Below are 23,966 nucleotides of genomic sequence, written 5' to 3'. Positions count from 1 at the left end.
GCTGAACATAGAAGAATTCCTCCTCCTCGTCCATGAAGTCCAGCTTAGCTACATAGACTCCATCATCACCTGCATTTAAACCAGAGTCTTGTTGTGTTTTAAAACACCATCCCAGGGTGGGAGTGAGTGATCAACTCAGTGGTACTATAAGGCAAAGGTTAACATGTTATCAATTTAATCAAGCAGTAATGATAAAGCAGTACAAAAATCATTCCCTAACTACTCTTGTTAATGCAGGGATGGTATGCAGTAATGATGTATGCCCTCGTACAAAGCTCCCTCAAACGACTTCATCAACTATTCGCGCATGACAAACTCCCTAAACGCACACTTCCTCGCCAAAACACATGCAATGCGGTGCATGGTCATGTTAGCCAAGTGCTTAATTAGGCTTATTCATATAGTAGATTTGGGAAGCTAAAGTACCTTCCTTTATATCATTTACCCAAACCGAAGGATCCATCTAGGGTTGTCAATCCTAGTTAACCACATACGATGGCAAGTTGTAGGGCATCACCCCTGATGAAAAGCATTGGATAGGCAAATTCAAGAGTTTATACTCAAGGTCACTACGGGAAGGCTCGTCACCTCAGCGTAGGCTGACAGCTCGAATATAGTGTCTCATACTACCGTATTCGACTCATGAGTTTAGGTTGCTTACTGGTCACTACGGTGAGGCTCGTCACTCTAGCGTAGGCCAACAGCTTAACCACAGTGTCCCATATCACCATGCCCAGCTCATGAGTCTTAGTGGATCATGGTACCATGGTTGAAATGAGATTTTACATTGGTAAGTGGTACCTTAGATTCAAGCAGGGATGTCCATACATGGTAAACACATAATAGGCCAATCGGTTTGTTTGACAAGTTCAACTAGTACGGGCGCATGCCGACTTAATCGACATGGAGCACATAAGCACTTCACGTGGCCTAACTACTGTTAATAATCGTCGTACGACCTGAATTCATCGAATGTATCTACTGTGGCGAAGTTAGTTCGGCCACTTAAATGGAAATCATTACCAATTGCTTGGACCACATTGTAGTCTCAATCTTACTCAATGTAGCATGTAAATACATGTGTTAATCATATTTACATTCTTCCAATCAATTCCTCGTTTGAGCATTTCATCAAACAGATTGCACATGTTACCAAATATTTACATTTTATCCATAAATCGCGTAGACGAAATTAAGATTACTTGAAGGAAACTTTACATATAGATAAGGTAATTGAGAATCCTATCTCAATACCCCCATTACATACAATTCATTAGCAATTTTACATTCTGACATTTTATCAAACACTTAGACTACAAATTACTAAATACATAGACTAGATTAGTTACAAAATGAATTATAGTAATTCCTTATGCAAGGAGATCGTGATACATATGACAAATATGAATCCTATATTTATAGTCACGAAAAGCACAAATCACAATTTCATATTCATTCAAACATTTTAACAAACACATGGAATGCATCTTATCTTTGACATAGTTCACACATGTATAATTTATCGAAAACGTCGTAATTAAGATCATATGACAGCAATCAAGTCAGACATAAATCATTAGCTGACATTGAAAGCCTTGATAACCATAACCTAAACATTTATAGTCTGCACCTTTCATCGAATTACTCGATTCGTACGCGGTTCGAATCTTACGTTCCTGAAAATGGAATAACGGGTACCTAAAGCATGAAATCCGTTAGCTAGGTCGACAAATGACTATTCTAAACCTTAATTGCGACATTAAGGTTTGGATTTCTTACCTAAATCGTAGTTGAAATGAGTCGTGTGGCGCAATAGTGAGGTGAATCAGTACGTGAAGTTGTGGGAAAGAATCCCAACAAAGATCTCCAAGAATCTCTCTTCCTTCCTTCCTCTTTTCTCTCCTTCTCTCTCTCTCTCTCTCTCTCTCTCTCTCCCTCTCTCTCCTAGGTTTTGCAGTAAATTCGTATGAGAGGGGTGGAGTGGTTTAAGGCCTTTAAATAGGCCCAGAACTGGTGTCAATGGCCCCAGGGCCATGGTATACTTAGGTTATAACCAAAGGGTGTCTATTTTTAACAAACAGGGCCCTTAGGAATGTCCATTACTCACTTACGTCATAGGGCAAGTTCCCTGACCATGGATCTAAGCCAGGTTATGATTTCGGCACAATTGGATAGGCCGATCGACCATGAAGGACCTGTATCAGATCAACGGTTGTTGTCACTCGATCAGTCCTACAAGTATATAGATATGTGCAGGAAAATTTTCTTGATCCATGGGTGAAGTTCGGTCATAAACTGACGGTCTGAAATCTTCAATTTTACCCACAGGAGAGGCCCAATTTACTTAAGTTCTGTTACGTTTTCTAAAGATATTCACGTTTTTCACACACTTCGCTCAGGGCTCAAGTTGTGCAGATTTGGATACTATTTGGGCTCGATTATCTGGATAGTCATCAAGCCCAATAAGACGGTCATAAACCTATAGTTTTGCAGTCATCGGACTTTTGACGTGCAGTTCAGGTCCGATACAGAGTTTCAATGTGCTCCTGAGAGCAACTAGCTTTTAGAATTTCTCCTACATTTTTAAGTAGCGTTGAGTCGGTGCTTTTGATAGTTTTGGGTCTTGCAATTTGTATAATAGTGGTTCAAGATAAATCCATCGATTATTTAGTTTAACACTTAATTAATTTTCATCTAATTCTTATAGAATACAATCCTTAGGGATTTCTGCCTGAGGTGGTACTTGGGTCTTTGTACGAATTTTTTTTGAGATGTTACAATTAGTAACAATGAAGGGACCAGTCCAAGGATATCGAAGTTTACCTAAAAAAATATGTAACCGAGAATTGTACAGAAGGACTTTTTAACCGATTATGAATGATTTTCGAAGGATGTTCCTGTCATGGAATACATTCATTCTGTTCTTGTAAATTCTCGAGTTCTCATAAGCATTGTTACGAATTTCTTTGAGTTCATTTAATTAAAGTTTGTACAATGAGCCAGCGTTGTCCAAATTAAAGTTTAAAATTTTGATAGCCCAGTAGGCTCTATGCTCCAGTTCCACAGGTAGGTGACAAGCTTTCTTATAGACGAGTCTAAAGGGAGACATTCCACTAAGGGTCTTAAAAGCTGTACGGTAAGCCCATAAGGCATGAGTCAAGCGAATTGACCAATCCTTACGGTTAGGTTTAACCATTTTTTTCATAATTTGTTTAATTTTTCAGTTGAAAATCTCGGCTTGCCCACTTGTCTGCGAGTGGTATGGAGTGCTCACTTTATGAGAGATGCTATATTTCTTCATTAAAATCTCAAATAGCCTATTAGAAAAATGTGAACTTCCATTACTAATGATGGCCCAAGGCATTCCGAACCAGGAAATGATATTTTCTTTTAAGAACCGAATGACCGTTTTATGAACATTATTCCGGCACGGGATCACTTCAACCCACTTAGTAAAATAGTCTACTGCTAACAAAATATAAATATTCCCAAAGGATTGGAGGAATGGTCCCATGAAATCGATGCCCTAACAATCAAATGCGTCAATGATAAGAATGGGGTTTAGAGGCATCATATTTCGATGGGACAACCCTCCTAATTTCTGACGATGCTCATAAGCTTTACAAAACTCATGAGTATTTCTGAACATCGTGGGCTAATAAAAGCCACACTGTAAAATTTTGGACGGGTCTTTTTTGTAGAAAAGTAATCCCCACAGCCCTGAGAATGACAAAAGGAGATGACACTCTGATGTTTATTGTCTAACACCCATCTCCTTAGAATTTGGTCTAGGTAATATTTAAATAAATGAGGATCATCACAAAAAAACTTACATACCTCAATGAAATTTTTTTTCTTATCTTGCGCAGTCCAATATGTTGGCATGAAACATGCAGCAAGATAATTTGTAATGTCAGTAAACCAAGGTAGTTAGGAGAGTTTAAACAGTTGTTCGTCAGGGAACATATCATTTATCAGTGTCAACTCAAGGGAATCAGGGAGGTCAAGTCGAGAAAGGTGGTCAACCACTACGTTTTCTATCATTTTTTGTCTTGTATTTCAATATTAAATTCTTAGAGTAAGAGGATTCATCTTATCAGGCGAGGCTTGATATCCATCTTAGAAAGAAGATACTTTAACGCCATATAGTCTGTGTAGATGATGATCTTGGATCCGATCAGGTAGGACCTAAATTTGTCCAAAGCGAACACTACGCCTAAAAGTTCCTTCTCTGTAGTAGAGTAGTTCACTTGAGTAGAATTTAGAGTTCTACTTACATAGTGAATAACGTAGGGTTTCTTTTCTCTCTATCCTAACACCACCCCATTAACATAGTCAGATGCATTGCACAAAATCTCAAAAGGGATGCTCCAATTGGGTGGTTGCATATAGGTGCAGTAGTTAACATACCCTTGAGCTTCGTGAAAGCTTCTTGGCATTGTTCAGTCCACTCGTATGATACATCCTTTTAAAGTAGATTGCATAAAGGATGAGAGAGATGACTAAAGTCCTTTATGAATTATCTATAGAATCCAGCGTGCCTTAGGAAGGATTGCACATTACGTACGCTCTTAGGTGGAGGTAGATTAGAGATAAGATCAAGTTTTACCTTGTCTACCTCAATTCCCTTGGATGAAATTATGTGTCCAAGCACAATTTCCTTAGGAACCATGAAATGACATTTCTCCCAATTTAGAACCAAATTCTTTTCCTTGCATCGTATCAACACACATTTAAGATCTTCTAAACACTCACTGAAGAATGGACGAAAGACAGAGAAGTTATCCATGAAGACCTTTAAATATTGACCTAGATGTCAGAAAAAATACTCAACATGCATCGCTGAAAAGTGGAGGGGGCATTACATAGTCTGAATGGCATCCTTCAATAAGCAAATGTGGCAAATGGACATGTGAATGTTGTCTTTTCTTGATCTCCAAGGGCTATCTCAAACTGGTTGTAACGTGAATAGCTGTCAAGAAAGCAATAGTAAGAGTGACCAGTTAGCCTTTCCAAAATTTGACCGATAAAGGGAAAAGAAAAGTGGTCCTTCATTGTGATGATATTCAATTTCTATAGTCAATGCACATTCTCCAACCAGTAGTAACTCTATTTGGTACAAGTTCATTGTCGACATTAGTTATGATAGTGATTTTGAACTTCTTAGAAACCAACTGAGTTGGACTCACCCATTGACTGTCTGATATAGGGTATATTATACCCACATCCAACAACTTAAGTACCTCAACCTTAACCACTTCTTTCATATTTGGATTGAGTCAACGTTGTAGTTGTCGGGAGGTTTTCGTATTATCCTCAAGATGAATGCAGTGAGTATAAATCAAAGGATCAATTCCCTTGAGGTCTGTAATTGACCATCTAAGGGCTCTTTTATGCTCAATGAGAGAAGAAATAAGCATACTCTCTTGTTCTTTCTCTAGGTGAGAAGAAATCACCACCGGGTATGTCTCATCTTGACTTAAGTAGACATATTTAAGATTGGTGGGTAAAGGTTTTAGGTCAAGATTCGGTGCTTTAAGGCTAGATGGTAGAGGCACTACATCAGTTTGGAGAAATTTCTCAAATTGTGGCCTCCACCGGTTAACTTCAAGTACCAGTGTAGCATCAAGTAAGGCATCCATCTCCGTAATCATGTTATCATCTAAATTAGGGGAGTGGGCCAAACATGTCTTTAGAGTGTCAGAGTATAAAGTCAAAAGTGCTATATTCCATGAAAGAATTGATCATGTTAATGTCGTGGGTATCGTCATCATCCTCTGACTGTTTGTTCATATTAAAAAAGATGTTGAGCTCTAATGTCATATTTCCAAATGATAAATTCATAATTTCATTCTTATAATTAATGATAACATTTGATGTAGCAAGGAATGGGCGACCAAGAATGACGGGTATTCGAGTACTCATATTTATGATGAGTTGAGTATCTAGGACAATAAAATATACTGGATAGTAGAATTTATTAACTTGGACCAACACATCCTCAATCATCCCTTTCGGTATATGAACTGAGCAATCAGAAAGTTGTAATGTGGTCCAGGTGGGTTTCAATTCTCCTAGACCCAATTGTTCATAAACTGAGTAATGGATCAAGTTAATACTCGCCCCCAAGTCAAGAAGTACGTGCTTAATACAGTGGTTCCCAATTACAAAAGTGATGGTTGGGTTACCGGGATCTTTGTATTTTTGTGGCACATCTTGCTTGAGGATAACACACTTTTTCTGTCAAAAAGATTTTCTTTTATATGTTTTATTGTCTTTTGGTAGTGCATAAATCTTTCAAAAATTTGGCATATAAAGGTATTTATTTAATAGCATTTAGTAGAGGAATATTAACCTTCACTTGCTTAAGCACCTCTAGAATATCCTGAGAGTTAGAGAGAGGTTTTGGTGCAATTAACCGTTGAGGGAATGACGCAATCGGCTTACTTTGAGGTTCTGGTTTCAACCCATGTGGAGTATTGCTAGGTCTATCATTCTCAATTTCTTCCGGGTCCTTACGTTTTTCAGCCCTCCCCGGAATGGTTTTGTCAATAATCTTCCCACTTCTAAGAGTAGTGATAGACAAAGCTTGCTCCATCTGATTTGAACAGCTTGGGTCACTTATTTCATATTGTGGCTTTGGATTGGGGAGGAATTGGGCTATAGGCATCCCTTTCTCCCCGTTCGTTAAGTATGACTCAATCTTTCGAATTGATGATGCAAACATTCCCATTGTTGTTTTGAGATCTTGGAATACTTGTATCGTATTTTGGTTGAATAGCTCTTGGTTTGCATGAACTTTTGAACCGTATCCTCTTGAGGCTTCTTTTGATTTAATAGTTGTGTAAGGGTCTCTTGTGGGTTAGCTGTTTGTCCATTCCTACAACTGAAATTTGGGTGGTTCCTCTAGTTGGAGTTGTACATATTTTAGGCGGGTCCTTTGAAAGGTCTCTAGCATTTAATGTTCCCACCACGAACTTTACAATCCACCTCTTTGAACAGCTCTTGGCCCAGGGCTATGCTTTTTGCAATCAAGTGGCCTCTAACAAAAGCTCCTTGCTCCGAGGAGATCAGCTTTGGGAGCACCGTAGCTAGCCTATCCGCAATTATTTTTGTGAAAATCTTATAAACGCAATTACAAAGACTAATGGCCCAAAAGTCAGAAAAAGTTTTCGGGGCTGCTGTTTTAGGGAGCAAGCAGATAAGGGATGCTAAGAATGCTCTGAGAAGAGATCCTCCCTAGTACAGATGAGTTACCGCTCTAAGGATGCCTGTCTCAACTATCTGCCAGCTGCTGGCAAAGAATGCCCCTGAAAAGCTATCCGGATTAGGCGCTTCATCCTTTGGGAGTGTCAGCACTGCACTCCTAACTTTGCACTACTAACTTCTTCTTTCGAAGGAATAGCCATAAGTTGCGTGTTATTTGCTTCTTAAATGAGTTGTGGGATTACCTCCACAAGGTTATCTTCCTGAGACTGACCTTCCACTGGGAATAACTCGTAGAAGTATTTTACAACTTCCTCCTTGATTAATCTTGGATTTGCAGTCATAGCTCCAGAATCTAACTGAATCTCCCCAATTTCGGCTCTTTCCATGGCTGACAGGTGAAAAATTTTCATGTTGCGACCCCCTTCCTCGAGCCAGTTATTCCGAGCCTTCTGTTTCCAGAAAATTTCCTCAGCCAGCTCCAAACGCGCCAAACACTACCTTGCCTCAGTCAGAGTTACCTAGCTGACCTCATATACCCTGGACTGTGCATGATTTTCCAACTCCAATAGGTTTTGCTCGTCTACCTTTAATTGCTGGAAAACATTGCCAAAGATGTCCCAATTCCATTCCTTGAGATGGAATTTCACCTTTCTAATTTTGAGCATGAGGTTGACCATTGGCTGGGCCGACAAATCTCCTTCCCATGCACCCTTAATCACCTGGATGTAACCATCGTGCAGAAGCCACATTCGCTGAAAGCTAAAAGGCTTGGCGACTGACTGAGGGGCCCTGGGGAAAACCAGTAGAAGATGAGCATGGTCGGAGCTCACTTGCAGTAGGTGCTTCACTTGGAAATGGGAGAAAAGATTTACCCAATCCCCGTTGCATAGCACCCTATCGAGTCTTGCCCAAACACACGTGTTCCCCGCTTGATTATTACACTAGATAAACCTATTACCAGAGAAACCCACATCCAACAAGCCTGCATTTCAATTACCTCTGCAAATTCTAAGGAGATGCTATGATCATCGTTCCTGCTGCCCCGCCTCTCCTTGTTGGATAACATCGCGTTAAAATCCTCGCACACCGCCCATGGACCTGGAGAGCTTCTTATCACCGAAGCTAAATCTTCCCATAACACCCTCCTTTGAAATCTAAAGCATTTAACATACACAGTAGATTGGTGGAAAGTTAGAGGGGAATTATGAACCTGAATATTAAAAGAAATCACCTGATTAGATTGATGAGCAACAGAAACAACTAAGATATTTTTATGGAAGAGCCAAAATTTTCCCCCATCAGTAGTGTTGGAGAAAGAGGAGTGGAAGCCAAGTTTTAATCCCACTCCCACTCTTCTTCCCTCCCTAGTCATTGGCTCCAAAATAGCGAGAAACTAAGGATTGTGATTTAGAATGATTCTGCGAGCTGTCCTTAGGGTAGCCGCGTTGGCTACGCCCCGGGCATTCCAGATTAAGGCATTATCCATCGGTAACATTGCCCAAATTTACATCCCTTCTCTTCAATATTCTCTTCCTCCCGTTCCATTCTTTCAGATCTGCCCCTTTTTTTTATTTAATAGGCTTTCTTCCCCCAACTTGCTTTTTTCCTGTTTTTAGTGATCTCTAGGGTTGAGCTAGCTCATTGGATCCTCCATTCAACCTGGTAATCTATAGGTGCCCCTGATAGGATAGAAAATCTGAATCGTGGTCTGTTATCTGGATGTCACTATCTTGCTCCAGTTGTTGCCTTTCTCTCGCTAGAGGTCCTGGATCATCTGGTGTGTCCTCGCTACTGCTAAGGTCGCCGCCTCCTATGAGGTGGTCCACACACTCTTTGGGTGTCCCTCCCACATCCTCTAGCATGGCCTGATAAGGAGATAGATCGACTGTGAGATTTAGAGTTCTATCTTCTCATTGCTCTCTATCCCTCTCCTCTTCAATCGAAGCGAGGAATTCCCTTTTAATCTCGAGCAAAAGCGTGAGATCCTGCATGCTTTCTCGCACTACACTCGCTGCATAGGGTTGACCATCTGAAATGCACCTGGCTGAGACCTTTGTAGGATACTGATTTCACCTCCTGACTCAGCTCATCTCTTGGCCTTTGCAAAATTGGGTTGAATTCCCTAGCCAGGGAAGTAGAGGTCTTAAGGTCATTGGACAATGGCCTATGTTATGGAGAGCAGATATTATCACTGACTGAGGCACCAACATCCCTTCTCTGAAGTTCCTCCCTATGAACCTCAATTTGGCTATTGAGGAGAGACCTCCTGTCTTTGAGCAAGGGGACTTCCTGGGTTCCTTGAGAAATAGACTTGGAGGCTTGACAAAAGGTTGGGGTCTCTCCTACATTTTCTTAAACACCTAGCATGCAAGAAGGAAATGCCCCTCTTTGGTCTTCGGCAGACTAGATCTCAGTAGGATCTTTCACCAAAGATGGTTGACCAACATTGAAATTACTGGCAACCCAATCTCTTATGGTTACCACTGCTGGGGCCACAGAATCCTTCCTCTCCCCACTAGGCTCCCGATCATATTCCTATTGTTCAGGTTCTGTTTTTTGCCAAAATCTGATATGTTTTTCCTGTGACGACAAGCTTGATCGATCTCTTAATGTCGACTCCTGGATGCCTATTAACTTTCATCCTGGCGAACATTTGGAAGATGCCATACTTGGAGCAGGAATTAACCTGTATTACATTCCTGAAAACATTTCCCAGGTCAACTATAGCCGATTCCATCCAAGCGTGAGCCAGGATACATACAAATGGATCGAGTTACCTTCCCATTTCAGATTGAAATTTGGAGACTAGGGTTCCATCTCCTCCAGTCCCATTACTCGAAACAAGATTGGATCAGCCAGGAAATCCGACATCTCTGCTTTTGTTTTGAAGACAATAAGGAAACGGATACTCGACAGTCGAGCTATGTCGATAGAGGATGATGCAAGTCAAGAATCCTTGAGCCCATCGATAAGCTGCAATATTGAAACTAATTTGTTTATCGCTGTCTCGACCAAGCCCATCTGCAGTTCTTTTAGTTTTCTTTCCACCATAATTGGATCTACTATTGTAGCATCTACCTCCTCGAGTTTCCCTGGTGCCAGTAGTTTGGGATTCTCCCATCTCCCACGATTTGTCTCTAGGGTTTTTCTTAACTGCATTCCCGCATTCCTTGCCTGTTCGAATGGTTCCGTTATTTTGATTTTGGTGCCCCAAGATCTAGGGTTTGCCTCTTTTACCAAAACCACCCTACCATCAATCTTGTGGCCATCCAAGACTCCTTTTGCAGCCCGGGCATCATCTTCGTACCAGAAACGAACGAATGTGAATCCTCTAGAATGATTTGAGCCCGAAAACCACGAGATTAGATGGAGCTATCAACCGGGAGAGCAGTTTTTCTCAGTCGTCACATAAAAATAGAGAGCTTTGGGGGAAATTTAGAGTGCCACACACATTTTGACCAACGCCTTTGTAGCCTACGAACTTTGAGAAAATCCCAAGCTGATTTAACTGCGAGTTTACCCGAAGGTTCCAAAGGCCAGATCCAAGAGTCTGGCTCATCTGATAAACGACACCCACTTTGAAAAATGATGTCGATAACATCCTGGGGAAGATAGCTGAAAGCTGAGGATGGAGGAAGAAGACCATTTTGACATAGAAAATCATAAACCATGGATCGACTTTGGGATTGGTGTATCTGCCATATTGGCTAGAGGGTCCAGACCTGACCAGTTGTCCTGCCATAGGTTGCAGGAGCTAAGGCCAATCAGTTGCTTCACTTTGTCCTATAAAGCAGGAAATAGTGCTCTTATATTTTTCCACAGCGGGGAGGCAAAAGCAGAGGGGCGGCTTGACCTTGACGAGATGTCTTCTCTGTATTTGGCTCTATCGAAAGACATCCACAAACTTTTCTCATTGTCATATTTAGCTACCCAAGCCATCTTAGCATGAAAGAGCTTTCATTACCTCTTTCAAATTGTGAATCCCCAGACCACCTTCTGACTTAGGCCTTGCAATCTCTTTCTGGTTAATCCAAGGAAGCTTTTTCTTTCCATCAGCCCAACCCCACAGGAAATTTGTGAAGCGCTTCTCCAGGTCTCCTAGGACAAGGCCTTGCAATCCTGAAAAACAAACAGCCTCTAAAATCCATAATGTTTAATAAAAACATGAATGGGATGTTTTTCTTTGTTTTGATTCATGATTTTATTGAACCTTATGGATTCTAGTTCTTTATTAAGGAATATTTTTAGTTTTTAATGGTTTGTTGTGACAAATTACAATAGATCTGTAATTACTTTGAATATCTTCTTTTTCTAATTTGAGATTGTGAAATTAGTAAATCCTGTTGTTCACCATCGTCCCTTTGGCATGGTAGGGTGATGGAATCCTTCATAATCTTCACAATTCTTTTATGATTGGTTGTGGGATCGGTATATCCTGTTGTTTACCATTGTCTCCTGGGCATGGTTGGATGATGGAATCACTTCCAATCCTCACAATTCTCATCCGTTGAGACTAGGTTCTTGAGAAGTTTAGAGATCTAACCGTCTCTTCTTTCTCTAATTGGATAAGATAGGACTCTGATTCCAGTTGGATTTCCTAAATCAAGCAAGATAACATCCTGAGAAGCTACAAGTGGATCCTTGGTACCCTAGTTCCTTTTAATTGATAGTTTTCACCTTAATCATAATTATTCACGTTATTCTAGATTTCTCTTCTCCTAGTTTTAATTCTAGTTAAGTTTATAAGTGTATAAGTTTAGTCCCCGTGGATTTGACCTCAGTCTCACTGAGTTATTACTACATCGCGACCCTACACTTGGGGTTGTGAACAACACCGTTATCTTATCTATTCAGGGAAAGGTCATGAGAAAGCAAAATAGTATCATGGGGGCCTCTTTTGATGCATTGTTTACGAGGAGCCGAAATACTGAGTGAGATACAAGATCTTCTTGGACGATATCCAAATCCAAGAGCAAGTGCAAGGGCAACTTAAAGTGCTAGAACTGTGGGATGACTGGACACATGAAGAAGGATTGCACAAATCTTAAATCAAAGAAAGAAAACTCAGAGGCTTCTTCCAAAGAGGCCAACATTGCCACGTCTGATGAAGAGACAAGCACAGGTGATGTGTTGTCAGTGTCTATGATCAGACACTTGTACGATGGTGTAGAAACGAGTGGATCCTTAACACATGAGCGACATATCACATGACTCTTCATCAAAGTTGGTTTGTAGTTATAGAGAGTACAATGGTGGACACCTGTTTATGGTAATGTTAATGTATGTAACGTTGTGGCTATTAGTACAGTGCGCATCAAGATGTTTGATGGGATGGAGCGTACCTTGACTGATGTTAGGCACATTCCTGATATGAAGAAAAAATTGATTTCTCTCAGTGCACTCGAGGAAATAGGGTACAAGTTCACCCGTTTTAATTATATACTTAAAGTATTAAAGGGGGGCACTCGTGCTTATGAGAGTATAGAGGCATGGAAACCTTTACAGGTTGATTGGAAGCACTTTAGTAGGTAGAGCAACAATAGTTGTTGCAGATTCCACGTCCACAAGTATGTGGCATGCTCGTATGGGCCACATGAGCGAGCGGGGCATGAAGGTACTTTTCGATCATTGAATTCCAGTTTTTAAGAATTCAGATTTAAATATATGTGAGCATTATATATATGGTAAATAAGATAAATTATCTTTTAAATCCGGAAAACATGTATGTAAGGAAGTGCTTGATTATGTGCACTCTGACGTATGGGAGCCATCGTCAGAAGTTTCCATTAGAGGGTCATCATGGTTTGTCTCATTCATTGACGACCACTCTTAGAAAGTTTGGGTTTACTTCATAAAACATAAATCTAAAATTTTCACTACATTCAGACAATGGAAGGTAATGGTGGAAAAAACAGTCAGGGAGAAAAATAAAGATTTTAAGAACTAACAGTGGTGGTGAATTTACTTTCATCGAGTCTAATGAATATTATAAAGATGAAGGGATCATTAGGCATAACAAAATGCGTCACACGCTTGAACAAAATGGTGTGGTTGAGCGGATGAATCAAACTCTATTGGAGAAGCCTGATACATGTTAAATAATACTGCATTAGACAAAGACCTATGGACTGAGGCCGTTAACACGGATTTCTATTTAGTAAACCGGTCTTCTTCTACAATAATTAATTGTAAGATCCCAGAGGAAGTTGGAGTGGTCATAAGATTAACTACTCAGATATACACATATTTGGTTGTGAAGCTTACTCTTAGTACCCTCAGTTGAGAAAGATAAACTATATCATAGATCTAAGAAGTACATCTTTGTTGACTATGGTGTTGGTGTTAAAGGTTATAGGTTATACAACAAGGTCACATGCAAGGTCATCACTAGCCGGGACGTTAAATTCGATGAAAGCTCCCTATTCCATAAGAATGATTAGGAAGAGCAAGAGGAACCAGAGAGGTTGGTCATAAACATCTATATTAATATAGATGATACAAAGGTAGAGAAAGATGCACAGATAGAAGTACATGAGGAGGTGGAGCAACTACCTATGAGAAGAAACCCACCGTGATATCGTAGGTTACTGGCAAGATACAGGGACGACTCTAATTCGCATATGCCCTTGTTACATATGAGGAGGGCCTATCTACTATTCAGGAAGTTCTTGATGAGCCTAATGCAGAAAAATGGAAGGTGGTTATGAACGATGAGATGAACTCTTTGTACAAGAATAACACATGGGATCTGGTGGAACTTTCAGTGGGCCGAAAAGCGATTGGATGCAAGTGGTTATTCAAAAAGAAATAGGATAAATAAAAAGTGAGGTTGGTATCGAAGGGTTACACTCAGAGAGAAGGAATCAACTTCACAGAGATATTCGCATCGATCATTAAGCAAGTGTCTATAAGATTCGTACTGGCATTAATTGCCTAATATGATCTCGAGCTGAAACAAATGGACATGAAGATTGCATTCCTGCATGGAGGGTTGGAAGAGTAGACCTACATGAAGTAACCAAATGGCTACAAAGTTAAAGGGGCAAATAACAAAGTTTATAGGTTAATGAGGTCGTTGTACGGTCTTAAACAGTCGCCTAGGCATTGGTATAAAAAATTTGATTCTTTCAAGTTGAGTCAGAATTTTGCTTGGAGTGAATACTATCACCATGTCTATTACAAGACACTAAGTGATGGCTAGTTTATCATCCTCGTATTGTATGTTAATGATATGTTGATCACCAGTCATGACATGTCTGAAATCGATGTACTGAAGACTCAGTTATTAGGGACATTCGAGATGAATGATCTGGGAGCTGCAAAGAGGGTTCACGACATAGATATTCATAGAGACAAGAAGAGGAGCTAGCTTTGGTTATCTCAGAAAGAATACCTTGAGAATGTGTTAATAAAGTATGAGATGGACAAGGCAAAGCTGATCAGCGTTCCTCACGTGGCTCATTTCAAACTTTCCTCTAAACAATGTCTTAAATCAAATAAGGAAAAGCAGGATATGTCTCATGTGCCTTATTCGGATGTCGTTGGCAGTTTAATGTATGCCATAGTCTATATGAGACCGGATATTTCACAGGCAGTCGATGTTGTGAACAGATACATGTCAAGCCGCGGCAAGCAACATTAGAAAATGGTGACATGACTACTTTGATACATTCGAGGTACAAAAGATTACGTTTTAACTTTTGAGAAGGCGGATAAAGTTGGTAGGGTATGTAGATTCAGAGTACATAAGTAATGTGAATTCCAAAAAATCGACTTCAAGTTACTTGTTTATAGTAGCAGGTGGAGCAATCAGTTGGATGTTGAAGCTTTAGTCCATGGTGACTCTTTCTATGACCGAATTAGAGTATATGGCATGAAGAAAATGTTTAAGGAAGGTGTTTAGTTGATAAGCATGATAAATCACTTAGGAATTCAGCAGGAGGTTATGTCAGTTAATTATGATAGTGAGAGCACTATCGATTTATCTAAAAACTATGTTTATCATTTAAGTACTAAATACATTGATGTTCATCACCATTTTATCCAATAGGTGCTTCAGGAATGAGGCGTAACTCTGGAGAAGATTCACACCAACGTGAATTCAGCGGACATGCTCACCAAGGTCTTTCCTACGGAGAAGTTCAAGTTTTATGTAACTTCTCTGGACTTAGCGATGGCATAAAAGGAGGACGGGGTGTGCTCGAGAAGCGGTGATGTAGTTATGATGCAAGGTAGAGATAAGAGGAGGAAACAAAGCTACACGTATGAAGATTGAAGACATGGTGGGATTGTTGTTGATATATGTCTTAAATCTGTAAAATCAACAGTTTGTCGATAACAGGTTCGATGACATCGACTATTTCTAGATTTTCTCTGTTGGTTGCTAGACATATTGGTTTCATTTTTTGATGATATTGAGGAGTGTTCAATGACATCAAAGTCCATGTTCATTACCATCGAAGCTGGGTCGAGCAATTGAAGATTTTTGAAAATTCCATGTTTTGTCCCTGGACTGGTTTGGCATTGTTCGATGCCGTCGAGGTAGCTTCGATGTCATTGAAAGATTAGTTTTGATAACATCGAAGGGTATGCAATGACATCAAACTGTTTCACGTGAATTTTCACTTATCTGCCAGATCTATGGACTTTGTTTCCGATTTCGTTTGAGATTTTTCCATAGGCTATATATATGGGTGTAAACGATATTGAGAGGTATTCCAAGGGTTCCAAATTCATTCAAGGGTTTTAAAGGGTGTAGCAAGGGTGTGATTCGAGGTTGTTCAAATCGGGTAATCTCTTTCTCTTTACAATTTCTGCTTACATATTGATTATCTGTCACTTTATGCTGTGGTTTTTTCCTGCAAGAATTTTTTCACGCTAAAATTGTTGTGTTCTTTTCGTTATTGCTTGGTGCTATTAGATTGCTATCCTAGATTCATCATGTGTGCTTCTGTGGTCTCCCAACAGATATTTCAAAATATACTGAAAAGTAACTTTTTATTTATCAACAATTCCATTTATTTCTAATTACAAGCACCAAACATAGCCAAAAATGGTATTTACACCTAATTACCTCCTAATACACCCAAATCCAAGGTGCCAAATGACACTTAAGTTCTTCTGATGTATTTGTCCTCCACTTTTGATGTATTTGTTTTATTGCAGGTGGCGTGCTCCCACATTTCCAAAAATATAAAGATGCACCATGTTCTCATGTTTGACTAAATGGTGTAGCGAAAATAATAGAATTTTGAATCAAATCCCATCTACACATGAATTCCTACAATATATAGTATAAAAATTTCTTAATTTGCTATTTTCAACATTCTCTCAGTGTGAATGAATGCATGTGAACCATTCTACAACGTATGTTGGCCTGAGCCTCCAATTTAATAGCTACTCACGCGTTATATATAGAAAGACGAAAGGTGCAGTCCTCATTGACTGCTCAGACAATTCCTGTCCCGCATAACGAATTTCTAGAGCGTGTGGAGGATGACTTTATGCAGTGATATGGAGCAAACATCAGTGTTGCAGGGCCTCACCCACTTGCAGATGAAGATGATGATGACTTGTTTGAGGATAAATTTGATACTGCTTATGATCATGACAGGGAATTCGGGTAGGTATATGAACCTCTGTAAGCTTTTATAGTGATGTAATGTTATGACTTTGTGATGCATTTTGAATTGGGAGTGGTTGAAACAGCCAGACTTAAAAGGAGCATATGGAATATTGTCAACCACCCAGAAGAGATGAGTAAGCTATCCAAATTGAAGGCTAAGGTAACAGAGGTCAAAGGCATAATGACGGGCAATATCGAAGGTGTTCTTTTTCTTGTACAACAATATTTGTTCACTTTTGTAGTATTCATTATGATAGATCTTGTGATTTTCTCCAACAAATATGTTTATATGTTTATAGCATTTTTATTTACATATTTGGGTTTTTGTCAACATGGTTCATGTTGAAAAACTTTCTAGGTTATTGTGTCTACTAATCAGGTTTTGTATGTTTACTTCCATGCATAAAAGCTTTTGGGGCTCCTATCAAAATCAAGCTGTGAAAAATAAATAAATAAATAAATATATATATATATATATATATAAGCAGTGAAAAATAAATATATATATATATGCTAAATTGAAAATTTGCGACGGTTTTCAACCGTCGCTAAATTAAAATTTTTAATGCCTACAGCTTTTCCTAAATTGAAAATTTGCGACGATTTTCAACCGTCCCTAAGTTTTTGCAACACCCTATTTAATCATGGTTGAAAACTGTTTCTAAATAGTTTAGGAATGGTGGAAAACCGTTCCTAATTAGGGATTTTGGTGTAGTGTAGCTTTCCTTTTCAGGTCACATAATCCTTGGTTGACATACCATCCATAAGTCAGGTCGGCATAATTCCACGTTAGCCTCCTACTGCGCCCCCACACTGATTGTGAATAATCAAATCTTATCTAAGAGAGATCCTCCCGAAATCTTGTCCAAAGATCTCGAAGGACATTCGTGGCATGCTCGGGATCTCGAGATCTCTGGCAAGGATCTCGGGGGATCTCCTCGCTCATTCGGGACCTGAATCCTACTACAATACATCCCTGCAAAACAAGGAGATCTCCTCTATGCCACCACCTCTCAACAGTTACAAATAGGAGCACTTCCAATAGTGAAAAGCACGCACAATTTATAACCTAAAACCCCATTTACGACTAGACTTGATTCCTTACTTGACTTGGGCATCAAGGGTCCCTTGTACTAGCAAAGATCTCCTCTGTCGGTTCCTTGTATAGGTACACGAATGTCTAGGGATGACTAACTAGACTTCTGCATTAACAATATATATATATATATATATATATGTGTGTGTGTGTGTGTGTGTGTGTGTGTGTGTGTGTGTGTGTGGAAAAGGTTCTATGTGGTCGAGCTCATGGGAACTTCCCATGAGGTCGAGTTGTGTGGGCCCACTGTGATGCGTGTTGAACATCTACCCCATCAGTCAAATGCACCATTCCATGGTGGGCCTAGGGCTTCAAAATCAAGTCAACCCGTGACTTGTGTGGGCCACACCACATACAAAAGTTGAGAGGGGTTCCCCTCCATTAAAACATTCATAATCATTTGTTGGGCTCACTGAGATGTGGTTTATAAATCCTCCCATCCATTATGTGTGTCCCACTTGGATGAGGGGTTAGACCAAGTTTTAGATGCATCCAAATTTCAGGTGGGCCCTACCAAGTGCCTTTATATGTTTTAGGGATGTCTTTACATGATTTTAGATGGTATGGCCCACCTGAGTTCCGTATACCTGATTTTTGGGATATCCCATAATTTAAAGGGGACCCATCAAATGCATGGTGTTGATGTTTGACATACATCATGGTGGGGCCCAGTTTATCAGATCATTTTAGGCCGCGGGACAAAAAATGAGACAGATTTGAATCTCAGATTGACTACACCAAAGGAAACAATGGATATTGACGTCCACCCTTGAAACACTCTTGGACCCACTGTGATGTTTGTTTTGGCACTCAACCAGGTTCCATGGGGCCCACTAGTGAGTCCTGCCATGGTGAACGTATTAAGCCGAGGTGGCCCACCCAATTTGGCCACAGTAAAAGGCCATGGCCCTTGGTGGGCCGACATGCAACAAGGCAGATTCAAAGCTCAAGTAAGCTGCATGTATTGGGCAGCTATGTAGTGGACCCTCTGTGATTTTATCTTCCATCTCATCTGGAGGCTATGGGTCCCGGTGTGGACTACCAGCATACTTTATGGACAGCTCCCAAAATGGGGCCACACGCCCTCCGATTTGGCAGCTCATTTTAGAGCATGGATCCAAAAGAGAGGCAGATCAATCGCCCAGGTGGACCCCACGCTGGACGGTAGGCCTACCCATACTGTCCAGCGTGTGGGCTCCATTCGAGGCGTCCTCTAGGGCTCGCTGTGGACACACCATGTCACATATGTTTTATCCTCATTGACCATCCGTTTTGCGGGATCATTTTAGTACGGTGGGCCCGATTTAGGGGCTGATGCTAGTCTTAGTGAGCTATACGATCTTAGCCAAAAGGGACATCCACCGTTTAAAATCTTCTTAAAGCCCTCAATGATGTTTATACATTACTCTTGTGCATAGGCTCGATGATCGGGCAAATTCAAGTCTCAAGTGGGCATGCCACATGGATGGTTCACACATCTAGAAAGGCCTCTTTTTAGGACCCAAATTTAGGATTCTTTATTTAAACTCATATATGGGCCATGTTTAATTTTGATATGAGCTGCGGTCTTAGGCCTTTCCCTAAGTTATCTTTAGGGTCCACCTTTGTGGGGCCTACCATGATCGTTTGTGTAACCCACCTATAACTCCATGCTTAAGCACGACTAGGAATATGGTTAGATCTGTCTTTTGTATCCTTAATGAGTAGGTTCGTTGCTATGAAAGCCTACTCAAGTGTAGCTTTGTAGGGCCCCATTAGACTTGGATTCCAAGTGAGCCCCACCTCTCGTGGATGATGTGGTTACCTATTTATGTTGGTGCAATATTTACATTGTGTTGATGAGCACTTCTCTTATGTTATAATGTGATATTTGGCTTATGCTTGATATAACGTCACTCTTATGTTAATTTAGCATTGTTCTTATATTGATTTAGAACTAATTTTATGCTTGATGCAGTATTAGACACTTCATATATACTGGTTGTATAATTGTACAGTACCATATCTCATCCACATCATATGTGCATGACTTAAATAATGTCTTGTTCATGATCGAGTACAATCGAAGTTGGGATGATATCCAGCTAGTGGCACCCTTGCTAGCCAATAGACCAAGGCTGGTACTCATGTCATGATTTTTGCCTTGCCTATTTGTGGCAATGATGCTTTGATGACCCTATAGCTCAGGGCATGTCAGGGGATCTGTATGAGATAGGGTTGTTGTACATACATGCACAGCTTGCATGACTTAGATTATGTACTCATTAATTTACACATTTGCATGAAGCACTTGCATCTATACTCTAATAGCATTAGGGTTGTAGCATACACGCTAGCAACATCAGGATTGTATCCTCCACGATTTTGCCATGGCTGACGCATATAAGCATGGACACTAGAAATCTATTATAAGCATATTAGGCATGTAGGATGTCCGTGGGTGAAAGGCCCTACAACCTGTGACTGCAATATGCTCCAGTGCGAAGACTGAGTGGATACAATAGCACACAAGTGTCGAATGCTAGTAGGCCGCATCTTCCCCTATTGCGGGTTGGTTGGAAAGGGGTTCGGCCTCACCTGTTTGGAGTGTGTGGTGGTAATTGAGCTTAAGTCTGACCAGTTTGGGAATTGATCCACTACTGGAGCCATGTAAGTATTGACATTATCACGAAATATGCAAATAGTGAAGTCTTTTACTATTGCAATGGATGTGCGTTGCAGACTAGCTGATGTATTAGACATTGGTGATTCCAGATGGAAACCATACTGAGATGTGGATTTGACATCAGCATTGGCTTGCTTGCAACGCATGGCTACATATGACATTTGGTCTTATTGGCCTTTCGCATAGCATATATGCACAACCTTGGTATGACTGGTCGCATGCATGGACATTGGCATGATTAGCCCTCAGTCTTTGCTACTTTGATATTGATATTGCTATTGATGGGATATATTTATCATATGCATTGCGCATGTGCATACATACTCTACTGAGCTTCATAGGAAGCTTATGCATATTTGTTTATGTTGCAGGTTATACTGGGTGTATCAACATTGAGGCTGGAGTGTGAGCTTGATCTTTTGAACTTTTATTATATCATGTTCCTTTCCAACATTGTATATAATATTTTTGTTTAGTGGAGATGTATGTTGCTTGTGGATTTTTTTATTTTTTTGGTTATGTCCAGTTATTAAAGTTTTTCCTAAATTCTCCTTGTGGGATCTCGCTTTTGGATCTTAACATATGAGAGGTAGGAGTCGAAATTAGTTACTATGGAGGCTATCAAGCTCTGGATTCAGGTTACGGTGAATGGGTGCAGGGAATTGGATTTGGGGCGTGACATCTATTCTGCCAACTGTTAAGTTTGCTATCAGGCGATTTGCAAATGATGGGGCTATTTCTTCAACAGGTTCTTTTTTACCTTGGGAATCAAGGACTTTCTAAGGTGCAATAAATATTATATCGAATTGAAATGAATAATCGACAAAACTTACCAATAATATGGATCATCGTCCTGGGTAAGAGTAGCGGGGTGATTAACCGAGCAGTGTGCTGATGAGTGAGGAATATGCAGTATTAAAATTACAAGTTACTATCGACCCAACGTGTGAGCGTATGTGGACGATTCCTAAGATTATAGTCTTCTTTTATATCTGGCACATGAGCACAGATAGAAGAGATTTACAACTATTGACTATAACTAAGTTAGTCCGGTGTAAAGTGGGGACGAACTAAACTGCTCTTAAATGCTAAAGGCTTCCACGTGATAAGCCGTGAAGATGATAAATGTCCCAAGGGACTGAATAAGTGGTGTTGAGCTGGTTAGATTTATTTGGGTTTAGTTTGATTGATTTTAGATGTTTTGTTTTGCGTTCTTAACTATTTATATATTTTCTATCGTCGTCGTGAAAATAACCAATCTTTACGTAGCGATATCGTATGTTGTCAACTGTAAAATGGCAGTTGCTTTTGGTCGTTCATGATTTGTCTTCGTCGAATATGTCCTTATTAAAATAATTTGTTATATATTATACCCTATGCTGACATAGTCCTAATGGTTTCTCATTCTTATTCATGATTTACATAAGTTGTATAATTCTTCGAAGCCTATATAGTTATTAATGAGTTGTCATTCGTTTTTTTATCACACATCATGAAGATTACGTACCTACCACGTTGTTGCATCTGCATCGTTGAATTCAGCACTGACATATATTGCCAAACCGTTACAACAATAAAATTACACTACCTTATGCATATGGAATTCAACTAAAGAAACTGGAGGACAAGACGGAGAAACACAATCCGCACTAGTTCGTCACGTGGATCTGACGCCCCAAGTTCGAAGATGATCAGATGATAAGACTATCAATGTTTTCAGCACTGCGTCGTTGATAGACCACCATCTAAAATTCACATTAGACTGATGATTTTGACAAATGATATCTAAATAGTTCAATGCGGACCATCAAAAAGAAAACGTGCATGGTACACATTCAACTTCACAAATCAATGGTCACTATCAACCTTTGGCATGATTGATAGACGGTGGCACTTCCACAAAAGCTCTAAACATACGGACCTTTCAATCATCTGACCATCTTAGCATGGATAAGAATGAGTTTCAACATAGGAAAACAGAAATCCGACACCAAGTGATTAATCATCAATCAAATACATATTAGAGATCTATCATCAATCCAAAAATAAGCACACAAACAAAGATTTAAAATAATAATAATAATAATAATATTTAAATTTTAAAAAAAAAAAAAAAAAAAAAAAAAAACATGAATCTAAATAAACAACAAATCAATACAAGTTTAAAAGATGACTAGAGATGAACGCCGCAGTTTGTTCTATGGAACCCGTTGGACGAGCGGAAATGCAGAACCACAGAGGGACAGGAAACCCTTAGATTATAATGCATGGACTTCCACACTCCAACCTTGAAATGTATTCTCGCTTTCATCAGGACCTCCAACTTTATGTACCCTGATGATCTTTGGTGCCTAAGGTCGCTAGAGACGTACCCGCGAAGTGGCATTGATTGGGCTAAAGCCTTCACCGCCAAATGGGCCACATTGCGGTGCGGTTGGAAGAAAGGCGGCACATCACCGAATGCGATCATTTGCTCCTCGAACCATACATCCACATCAATCAAATCATAGTATATAGCCACTCTTCTGTTGGGGTTGTATGCTCCCAGGCTCAACTTGAACGTAGCGTTAAGGGTGTTACCTCTCAAATCGAAACCACCAATTGACCCATCCTCGACCGTATACACGATTTGGGAAGGCCTGATTACAAGCCATATTACGAGAACTACAACACCGAGTACTACAATTATTGCTACCAGCACCATGATGGCGATGCATCTCAGGAGCCTTGATCGCCTTGCACGGTTCGCCTGCACATCTCCTGTTTCTGGATGCGCCATTGTTGTGTAGATTGCTAGCTCATGCTAAAGATGGAGGTGGAAACAGTGTTTTATAGGGAGGGTTTTGAAAGGCTCGTGGGGTTGCCCCGTGTTAATTATTAATGTTAAAAATTCATAGAAAAAAGTTGTTGCCTCTTTCTGTTTTGGATATGTAATGTGAGTCTGGATCCTCTGTAAGGTTTGTATAAAAAAAGATTTCTCTGCAACTCTACTTGTGGGATCCACTATGATTTTTGTACATAATCCAACCAGTCCAGAAAGGTCGTCCACAAGAAAGTGGGATGGCCCAAAATTAAGTGGGCCACCAAATGAATTTGGAAATTTTTGCATGGATGTCCGGTTTAGATTGCATGGATACAACACAGTGGATCCAGACAGAGAATTGAATAACATTTACACGTAGGTGTAATTAAGTTCCACGCAAGTGAATGAGAGTTGTAGAAAAACCTTCGTCTACGAACGTTTGTACAGAGCCCAGCCTCCTTTTTTGTTAGATACATTGGGATTGGGGAGAAAGTAAGTTGCATTAGAAACTGATCAAGAAGGAATCGCAACTTTCTCCTTTTGCTTCTTTATTCTTTCTTTTCTTTAG

General features: G+C 40.0%; 1 protein-coding gene across 1 annotated transcript; it reads right to left on the bottom strand.

Annotated features, from left to right (window-relative positions):
* Positions 1-22,715: 22,715 nt before the first annotated feature.
* On the bottom strand, positions 22,716-23,465 carry LOC131225288 (NDR1/HIN1-like protein 10). Its single transcript, XM_058220798.1, has one exon. It carries the CDS (start codon positions 23,372-23,374, stop codon positions 22,769-22,771), a length of 606 nt encoding a protein of 201 aa, XP_058076781.1. The 5' UTR covers positions 23,375-23,465; the 3' UTR covers positions 22,716-22,768.
* Between the last annotated feature and the right edge of the window lie 501 nt (positions 23,466-23,966).

This window comes from Magnolia sinica, chromosome 14 (genome assembly GCF_029962835.1).
Source record: "Magnolia sinica isolate HGM2019 chromosome 14, MsV1, whole genome shotgun sequence".
Taxonomy (NCBI): Eukaryota; Viridiplantae; Streptophyta; class Magnoliopsida; order Magnoliales; family Magnoliaceae; genus Magnolia; species Magnolia sinica.
Note: the sequence above shows the minus strand (reverse complement) of the source record. Positions and strands in the feature narration are given on the sequence as shown.